Here is an 11,172-nt window from a genome sequence, read left to right on the forward strand (position 1 = left end):
AAAGGGTCCAATAATATAAAATTCGGTAAAAACATTAAAAACATATAATTAAACAGTTGGACTTTCAATATATTAATCTTATAAAAAATTATTATATGGTGTAATATTATTACCTTAGCTATTACTGCCTTTTTTTTATGAGACCTTAGGTATAACTGGATTCTATCATTTTTTATCATCATTCATATAACCATAAAGTAAATATAATCATAAAGTAACTATCTATCCATTAAAATAATAAATAAATAAAAACTACGTATCTAAGCTGTGTTTAATGGTTATAATACTAATATCTAGTAGACCATATTTGTTTTTTTTATTTTTTATTTTTTTTCAATGATTGGATTTTTATTCAACTCTCCAAACACACGTTCTTGGCTCGTCAGTCGTCAGTACACATGTGGTTCAAGACCTCCCTCCTAATAATTCGTGATATATATAGCAAAATTTATTGACAACTTAAATAAACAAATTCACCAACTGCCATAATAATTAAACCAAAAGCCAAATGCTTGTCCCAAAAAATAATTCTTTGAAGTTTGAACCCTCTCTGTGTGTTTTTTGCTGAAACTCTCTGCATCTCTGTTTGGATACCGAGATTCGTAAGAAGATAAACGAGGCCTTTATTCAGTACAGCCAAAAATATAAGATAACAGATTGAAAGATCAAAGATGTCTAGTAGTGGGGCATTAGAGGATGCCAAGGTTCCCTTACTGGATAATTTGGCTTCAACCGTCCGATCAAATGATGGACAGGATGTTGATGATCAAGACCAATATCTTGCTAGGAGGTTTTGGATTGAATCAAAGAAGCTGTGGCACGTAGTGGGTCCTTCAATCTTCAATCGTATCGCTTCCTACTCCATGTTGGTCATCACCCAAGCCTTTGCTGGTCACTTGGGTGACCTTGAACTCGCTGGAATCTCCATTGCCACTAATGTCATCATTGGCTTCGACTTTGGCCTCTTGGTATGTATTGCTCACTTGGGTTTTTGGTTTCGTTTTTGGTATATATTGCACTTTAAGCTTTCATATATTGTTAGAATTATGTTTAAATGGATAAATTCACAAATTTCAGTCAAACTTTTGGGAGGTATCAGAACAGAGCAGAACATCTTGAATTCGATAGTTTAACGTTGCTTATGTGATGGTTGTTTTTCACTTTTTTGTGCATCAGCTGGGAATGGCAAGCGCCTTAGAGACATTATGTGGGCAAGCGTTTGGGGCCAAAAAGTATTACATGTTAGGTGTATATATGCAGCGTTCATGGATCGTTTTGTTCGTGTGTTGTGTCCTGCTTTTGCCTCTCTATCTATGTGCTTCTCCGTTTTTGAAGCTATTAGGACAGCCTCCAGAAGTGGCGGAGCTATCGGGGCTGGTGGCTATGTGGATGATACCACTTCATTTTAGCTTTGCATTTCAGTTCCCTCTGCAGAGGTTCTTGCAGAGCCAGATGAAGGCTGGGGTAATTGCTTGGGTGTCTCTGCTTGCACTAGTGGTGCATGTGATTGTGAGTTGGCTGTTTGTGTATAAACTTAAGCTGGGTGTGGTTGGAACTGCCGCTACTTTGAACTTTTCTTGGTGGGTTTTGGTGTTTGGGCTTCTCGCTTATACTATCTGTGGTGGATGCCCCCTTACATGGACTGGTTTCTCCATTGAAGCATTTTCTGGTCTCTGGGAGTTTGTCAAACTCTCAGTTGCTTCTGGCGTCATGCTTTGGTACCTCTCTCTCTCTCTCTCTCAAAACTAGGCATTCAATGATTCAATCGCTTTTGCAATCATATGGTTTTTTTCATTTTTCCTTTTTGCATGTTTACCCGAGCGTTCGTTTCTTCTTTTTGGGCAAGGGTCTTGCGCCCTTTTGCACTGGACGGTTCTTGCCAAACACACACTTAGGATAGAACACATGTTAATGTAACCGGGACATAATAAAATCCTATAATATTTTTTTAACACTTTTATTTTTAATTAAAATGGGTCTTAATTTAATTTTTTATTATTTTATTTTGATCTATAAAAAAATGATCCCTTTTTAAGTGTCGTGTCATTCTATCGTGTGCTTTTTGTTTCTTTTGGCTGAATAACTAAAGATTAATTCAAATTTGCAGCTTAGAGAATTGGTATTACAGAGTACTTGTACTGATGACAGGGAATCTGAAGAATGCTGAGATTGCAGTGGATGCTTTGTCCATATGGTAATTTTTATCTGTTACATGGCAATAGACTATGTTTGTGTCTGATGATTGGTGAAAAATTTTAGTCTGCAATTATTTTTAAAATAAGTTACCATTCACTTTTTTCAAGCAAAAAAAAAACTCACTTTTTTTTTATGAATAAAAAACTTTCACTTTTAGAAGGCTATATCAAATTTTATCAATGTCTTGAGTAATGAGTGATCAGTTTATATATATATATATATAACCACACCTCTGTTATTGAATAATCATTTGCCAATTTGTGGATTAATGCAATTTGTCTCGTTTGGCAATTGGCAGTATGACCATAAATGGGTGGGAGATGATGATTCCTCTGGCCTTTTTTGCTGCAACCGGGTATGGTTTTTTGTCAAAGTCCTAACCTGAATTATTACAATTATTTTTTGGTGGATCCCATGTCTCAGTTAGTGTGCCTGACCATTCATCTTTAGCCTATGCTGAAAGTATGGTCCCGTAGTAAAGTTGTTTAAATATTATGAAAATACGTGTTGTATTATTTAAAAGATATATATATTTTTATATATAATACAACCAAACAGACTCTGCATTTTGTGGGCTCAAAACATTAAATTGATAGAGGGGCTTGGTGGCTGTCTAGAATATCTTTATTTTTGGTTAAAACTGTCTGGAACATCAATTTGAGTCATTGAATGGTTACATTATTGTGACTTGTGACTTGTGATGGGTCAAGATGGAGTAGTTTTTTGCAATTTTCATTTAAATGAATTGATAATGCTAAGCTAGCTGAAATTTTAGCATCCACAGAAAAAGAAAAAAAACACACACACACACACATGGGAGGCCATGATGTTCAATAAATGTCAATTGGGTTTAGTGACAAACATATGCCACACGATTTATTTAGCTAACATGGGTCATGCCATATAGATAGAACAAAAGCATATATAGATACAATAATAGTGAAGCCATTAAGCAACAAAATAACAAAACAAAAAAGCTGTGAAGTCCTTGTAATAGTATTAATTAATATATTCTTTGTTGTCGTTGAGAGCCCAAAGTTGTGACTTGTGACTGTTATTAGGATTGGATTTCGAGGGGTTCATATTGACAGCCAATTAATATTCCACCACATGATCCAATCCAATCTAATCTATGCTTTCTAAGATTTTATAATCCCTCCTGTTGCTTTCTTTCTATGCAGAAAATAATTCTTTTATGTCATTCATTGCTTTATATAAATAATAATATAATTATAATTATTACAAAACATGCATCCAACATGTCAAAGTTACGTCTGGTTTTCACTTTCATCTCTACAAAGACAAGCTTGCTGGAAGAGTGTCATCATCTTATATATATGTCATTCAGTTCTGAACAGTTGGCTAACAAAATTTCCTTTGTTCAAAAAAAAAAAAAAAAAGAATTTAGCTACCAACAAAGAGACGAGCACAGAGATGCATGAATGACGTGCTAAGATGGGTACTTGAGGAATAGAGCTTGAGAATATCTAATCATCAAAAAGGGAAAAAATGATAATAATTCAGCCATGTATAGTAACTCCTATCCTTGGTCTCTATCTTAAAGAGTTACGAGTTTGATCCGCTAAGGTTTATGTCGATGGATAAGTACTATTGTGCGGCAACACTATTTTTCATAGGCAATCAATGATCCTTATTTAAAATAAAACTTTTTAAACCCTATACTAATTATTTAATGGAGTTGTTGTTATTATTATTATTTTTAGTTAAGTATCTTGATCTAATGATAAAGAGTAATAATTAAGAGTGGACAGTATAAGTTTAACGATATCTTAAAAAAAATTTAGTTAAGTGATTCAAATAATTATATTTTAGCACCATTTGACATATACTGAATCTAAAAATATGAAATATAAAAGTAATAAAACTCAATACAAGATTTGGAAATGAAGTGGAAAATCAAGGAAAAACCTTTTCAAAACCACTCTGAGACCTAATACCATAGAAAATTCATTGTAGAGGAATAGTTACAACAATCTACTTTTAATAAACTTGTATACCTAGACTCTTTATTGTAATATCCGCAAACATTTCACTTGCTTTCTATAATATCTACAAACATTTCAGCTTTTCTACTGTAGTAATGGTAGAGCCTCTAGTGCATGAACTAGACCTTCTGGCACTCCCAAGTTTCCTCCTTGAAAATTATTTGTAATAAAATTACTAGAAAGGATCTTTTTGGTTTCAAGAATAGTTTAGAGTTCAAGGTGTATAAGAACACATTTATTTATATATTTATTTTGTGTGTTTGGAGCTAGTGGAAGTGTATTACACAAATAATAAATTAAACCTATTACACAAGACATCAATATTTAACGTGGTTGGGCTAACTTCAAGCCTATGTCTACAAGCAACACCAACCAAAATTTACTATCTATAATAAGAATTGCAACCACACATAAACTGTCACATAAAATTCTCAAATATAAACTAACCCAAAACTCCAATACACCGAAATGTGCCCCCACACTAAGACACTAAACAAAACTTTGTCTTCTAACACCCCCCCCCCCCCCCCTCCCCCTTCAGAACTACACCACTACTCAAATTATAGTAACTGACACACCTCCTTATTTTCTTTTCTTTTAAATGTGAGACTACCACTTTTAGTAGGAGTAATACACCTCCGTTTTACTCTTCTAACCGCTGCAGGATTCCAAAACCAATAACGTAATATCTAAACTTCTCTTATCATGGGATGGACTAAACAAATCTTCACCTCCAACTATGAGCTCAAAAGTACCTTTGTAGGTACTCTCTTTGCACCCTCATTAGGTAATGGAACTCCATCTCGTTCTCAACAAGGCATGCGCTCAATTGAGTTCAAGCAATACTTGAACTTCACAATCAAACTTGGCTTCACAAGCATATCAATCACACTCTCTTTGGGCAGCTATTGATCTAGGCTAACCCCTAATACAATTTTATTGATACTACCCAATTTTAATGTTTTGACACTATGATTTGCCAAGACATTTATGAACCCTAAAATTTGTTTAGGTGTGACTGTATAACACCAAAGTAAACAACATCCATTTGGGATAGCTTAAAATTTATTGGGTTATTTAACGTAAAAATTAAGGTGAATAAAAGTATAGATGTCTTTATATATATATATATATATATATATATATATATATATATATATATATATATATATATATATATAAAAGGTTTTAAAAAATTATATACAAGCTAGCTTAAAAAATAAGTCAACTCATAAGCTTAAATAAACTTGCGTAAAAACCAAAAAAAAAAAAACAAAAAAATTGAACCATTGCATGTGTTCGAGTCTATTGTTGTATTATATATGGGTAAATTTTTAGCACCCAAACTGTTTTACAATTTAAACACCCCAAAAGTAATTGAAACTGTGACTTGAAGTCACAATTTGTTTGTTATAAACACTACTCATTATATATTTGTTTGGTATTTTCTAAATGGAGCATGAGTTTGTGACTTGTGAGGCATGCATGATGCATCCCTCCAATGACAACAATGAGCATATGTAGCCAGGGTATGTAACCAGGCCAGCTTTGATTACAATGAAAACTTGTTATTACATATGGTACTATGCTAAGTTTAATTAAAACTAAAATACTCTGATTTCCATTTGTATAACATGCAACAGATGAGTGTGTGTGTATATATATACTTCTCTAAGGACATGAAAGAATTTCAGTTCATGAATAGAAAGAGAGAAAATCCCAATTATATTAAAGCTTCTGGTGATAATACAGAGTGAGGGTCTCAAATGAACTTGGAGCTGGCAATGGGAAAGGAGCTAAATTTGCTACATTAGTATCGGTGGTGACATCAATTGTAATTGGCCTCTTCTTCTGGTTATTGATAATGTTTTTCCACAATGAGCTTGCCTTGATATTCTCTTCAAGTGAACCTGTACTGGAAGAAGTGAACAAGCTTTCGATCCTCTTAGCCTTCACAATTCTTCTCAATAGTGTTCAGCCAGTTCTCTCTGGTAATGATTCCTTCATAGATTTTCCCCTCATTATTTTAAATGTGTATAAATAGGCTAAAAAGAAAGAAGCTACATATTTTAAATTTTATATAGTTAACTTAATTTACTTTTACCTATATATTCTTTAAATTTTTTTATCAGGCGTGGCTGTGGGATCTGGATGGCAAGCATATGTTGCATACATAAACTTAGGTTGCTACTATCTGGTTGGGGTGCCGCTTGGATTTTTCGTGGGATGGGTCCTCCACCAAGGAGTTATGGTACGTATTGTTATTTCAATTGAGTCAAGGCAAGCAAGCCAAAAACACTTTGTAATGACTATGCTATTAAGTTGCTGATCTCATTGTGCATCTCATGCCCACATAAATCTCAAGCTCGTCCAGAATGAATTTCGCATTAAAACTAGGAGGCAAAAGTTGAAAACAAGATAATTTGAAATTGATCAGATTAACCTGCAGGTTGAAGCTAATCTTACCTGATATTTCGATAAAACTATCCTCAGTGCATAAACCTTACAAAGTGATTTTTATGCAACCAAATACAATAATCAAGCAAAGTCCAGGTGGGTGGTCTAGTGATCAGGTCCTAGGCTCTTGGGTTCGAGTCCTCCGGATAATCCCCACAACTGAGGGCATTGTCAAAAAAAGTCAAGGAGTTTCTCTAGAGTTGCATGGTGACATGTAGCCACTGAACCAGATCGATTCATACTAGATAAACTGCACTAAAATTCTTCTGATTTCCGTTACATGTATCCATTAAGCCTTTAACAACATTGCCTTCTGACATGAAAATAAACTCAATCAGGGAATTTGGGCTGGAATGATTTTTGGTGGAACAGCTGTTCAAACCTTGATATTGGCCATCATTACCATGCGATGTGACTGGGAAAAAGAGGTAAAATCCTTTAGTATTAATTCTGTTTTCTATACATAATGACTTATCATTTTATTTCTTGTGATTTGAAATTGCAGGCTGAGAAAGCAAACATGAACCTAAGGAAGTGGGCACCTGACACAAAGCAAGAACATTAATATGGTTTTAGAGAAAACACATACCGGAGTTGATAACTATATATAGCTATTACCTCGACGCCAACAAAGAGTTCAACCCAATAATTTATTTCTGTCCCAGTTGATCTTGATTCGACATTAGAAGTATATTAATTTTTACCCAATAACTGAATACGTTAGTGGAATAAAGTGGCTGGTATACAGTTCGATTGCTTCCACAGTCTTTTGAATTTCATTGGCATTGAAAAGCAGCCTTTGTAATTAGCTCCATTACTCAATGAAATTACAAGAGCTCTTTATTATTCTTTGGTAGAAACAGAAAAGAAAAAGGAAAAGAAGAAGAAGAAACTATCTATTAGTTGACACTTGACAATGGTAAAGGTTTTTAGATTACCAGCACTAATTCCTGACAGGTTCATCATTTGATTGCCAAGAAGAACAAATTTTCACTGCCTCTGCTTTAGCAATCAAATGTAGAAAATCGAAAAGTATTAATCCAAATATCCATCTCCATGGTAGTATTTTTTCACGTCTCCACCAATTTGCTTTCAGGGTTGCTCTGAAACCTCCCGAGTTATAGGGTGTTATTAGGTTGTGGTCTGAAACCATTTGTCATGATTCGAGCAAAGTGCTAGTTACGCATACAGTAATTCTCAAAAGGACTAATCAGGTTACAATTATTGCTTTTTGTAAATGGTCTGATAGCCTATATTAACCTAAAAAACACTAGATGAACAACTCAACATACGCTAGTGCAACACCTACACTAATGCAATTTAATTTAACCCAAACAATGTGAGGTATCTCGAGTGGATCGTCACTTACTCTTGGCAAGAAACATTCAAATCTGTGAAGTTCCTGGAATCATATTCTGCTTCTTTTTAATGGAATAACCATTCAACATGATGAACAAACAAGACTTGTGCTTTCTGAAAATTCTACTTGTTTGAGTTTATTTTAATATTTTGTTCAAAGTGATTACAGATGGCTCGATGCCTTGTGACTAGATTCGAATTGATTAATTGAGGCCTTGGATGGATTATTTGACTTTGTTTATAAGGAAATGTGGTTCAGTTTTGCCTCAATTAAGAAGACTTTTTATACTTAAAGTGGGAAATGCAACTAACATTGAACTACAAAATGTAAGCAAATTAACTAAGTTATCAAGTATCATCAGGACTAATTTCTAGGCAAGAACAAATGTCATTGGATTCCAAGTAACTAAATTTGATCGCAAACAGAGCAGTTTGACCCATGTAAAAGTGTAAAACTGCCACATGTGTGGGTCGAACTGTTATATGTAAAAGCATTTGATTGCATTTTTACACTTCTCAAAAGTTACTTTAATTATTATCCAGTCTTATTATATGTTTTGAGTCATTTTCCTATTTGGTTTAGAAGTTATGAAGTTTTTTTTGTTTTTTGTTTATAAGTAATTGTAGTCATTTTAGGAATAAATTATTTAGAGTTCTAGTCCTTCAAGAAAGGATTTAACAATAGCCTATATAAAGGCATTATTGTAGTCATTAATAGTCATAGTAACAAAATTCCAGCAACTTATTTTACGCTTGTAAGATTGCTTGGGAGGTTTGATTGTCTAGCATTTTTATTTATCTTATTTCTTGTTCTATCCCCTGTTTTAACCCCAAACAGCCATCAAGATTCAATATTTCTTATTTAGTGTTAGAGGTATATTAGCCCATTAGGGCTAAATTCTAATGGGCTAATATATCTCTAACACTTCAAACTCTTTTAACATCAACCTTTATTCAAGAAGTCATTAAGAATTTTTCTTAGTGTTGAATTTTTAAAGATCCTACATCAAATTTGGTATCAAAGCAGTTTTTGAGGAGGTGGAGAGGCTTGGCAAGACAATAGGATGCTTGCTGAAGAAGAATTTCTTTAACGACACTTTCGAGATTCTGCCCTTAAGCATTTATTTACCCTTGAGCAAGATGACATTCGTGTGATTGATTATGAAAGGAAATATAATAATTTATTTATTATATCTTGCAGAAAAATGAATGTATGACTTGCTTGATTCATGAGTAGACTAAGGGATTGAGATCTGGTGCAATAGCAAAATGCTTTTGCAACGTGCAATTAACCATGGGGTGTGAGAAAGGGGTAAAAAAATAAAGTGTAAAAGTGAAATGATAAAAAGTTGAGAGTTAAAAATTTTTTATTCAAGAGTTGAGATTAATAGTGACTTTTGCAACTTTTAATCTCAACCATTGATTTCTTATTACTTGGTGCAATAGTCCTAGCTATTGCACTGGATCTCAGTCCATGGGCTAAGGTATGAAATTGAGGAGGAGATGTCTCACTTTTACTTCGAAATTCTTGCGATGCTATAGATACAGCTATTCACTTTGAGATGTTTGTAAAATTTATTGAAAAAAAATCTTTACTTTTCAAGCCTTAAGCATAATGTTGAATTGCCAAGACTGCATTCACAATGGACTGTACAACAGGACTAGCTGGTAGAAACTCTAAAACAAAGTGAAAGTGCCACAAAAGGAACTTGTATGCCAATAGGTCAGAATGGTCTGCTAAGAAGGTAGAACAACTAGATGAGCAAATAGTATACTTTAGGCTTGACTCTTGATGCACATTAAATATATACAATAAAGTACTCTCATATTTGTATATTTAGCTTTATTTTTATGTTAATGAAAATGATTAAAAGATAAGGGTAAAAAGAAGAAGAAGAAGCTATCCTCACAATTTAAGTGTGACCATGTGGAATTACAAAGTTGAACAATTGTCAAGTCAACTTAAGGAGTAATATTAGTGTCACATAAATTGCTACAACTATCTTCGTGTTAAATTATGATTAGTTGTTTGTCACTTTTATATGGACCTATCACTTTTTCTCCACTATTCACAATTTGCTATGTGGATAATTGTGATATAAATTGTGTCATTTTATGTGGTCTTAGAATTTTTTCAACTCAGGAGCCACGTGTGAAAGCTAAGAAAAGAAAGAAAATAAATAAAAGAAACTAGGGATGTTTCATGGGATAAGAGATCTACAGGGCTTGAGGGTCCTAATTTGACGGGCCTATCCGTTAATCCAACGAAATTGAAAAGAGTTTTTATTGTGCCTCATTTGTTTTGGGTTTGTGAAGTAAGGGCTCATGGTCAGCTTGTTGTGCGAATATATGCAGCAAAACGAAGTAATAGAAACAGAGGATAAAATCTTTTACCCAAAAAAGAAAAAAAGTAAGAAAAGGAGGCTAATCCAACTTGTATTATTAGGACAATGTCAGTGTGTCAGGCGGCACTTCTCTTATATAAGCCTTAGGTTAGTTTGTAAAGAGAATAGAAAAAATCGGGTGGGTAGGAGGCTGAGGCCAGGGCTGGAACTGGAATGCAGGGCCCCATGTGACTTTCTCTATGGCTTTTCTCTTAATAATAGCACTGTGACTTCTCTAACTTCTCTAACTTCTCTATTACAATCTAGTTTTATTTTATTACTTAGTTCAATGTTTAAAATTTATTTTTGTGTTCTATTTCAATTAATATGAGTAAATTAAGGTTGAAGATGAGACATTATTAAAGATTATCAATATTATTTATGAGATTTGATTTCTTTTTTTCCATAGTAGTTGTATTTTAATAGTTTTATTGTTATTTCTTCATATCTATTAACTAAGATAGGAATCTTAGTACGAGTTCAATTATGTTTTTCTCATAATTTAAGATTTATCTTAATTAATTGAATGATTGGTTTATTATTTCTTAATTTTAAAATTGATTTTTTTTTTTGTGATTTGTTTATCAATGGATATAATTAATGATTTGATTTTAAATTGGATATCTCTTGCGATTGTTTTCTAAATGGATCTAATTGATGATTTTATTTTACTTTTGGAAGCAAAAAAGAGCATATTGAAATAGAGATTTTAATGAGAATATCTTCCATGATAGCAAGATTGATTTATAGATTATTATGCAATAGTTTAG

At 33.2% G+C, this 11,172-nt stretch overlaps 1 protein-coding gene across 1 annotated transcript; it reads left to right on the forward strand.

Moving 5' to 3' along the window:
• Positions 1-306: 306 nt before the first annotated feature.
• LOC142626356 (protein DETOXIFICATION 27-like) lies at positions 307-7,508 on the forward strand. The gene is made up of 8 exons (XM_075800178.1): positions 307-968; positions 1,177-1,718; positions 2,108-2,194; positions 2,495-2,551; positions 5,955-6,193; positions 6,335-6,453; positions 6,998-7,087; positions 7,165-7,508. The coding sequence occupies exons 1-8, from the start codon at positions 672-674 to the stop codon at positions 7,222-7,224; spliced, it is 1,491 nt and encodes a 496-aa protein (XP_075656293.1). The 5' UTR covers positions 307-671; the 3' UTR covers positions 7,225-7,508.
• The last annotated feature ends 3,664 nt before the right edge of the window (positions 7,509-11,172 follow it).

This window comes from Castanea sativa, chromosome 2, assembly GCF_040712315.1.
Source record: "Castanea sativa cultivar Marrone di Chiusa Pesio chromosome 2, ASM4071231v1".
NCBI classification, from domain to species: domain Eukaryota; kingdom Viridiplantae; phylum Streptophyta; class Magnoliopsida; order Fagales; family Fagaceae; genus Castanea; species Castanea sativa.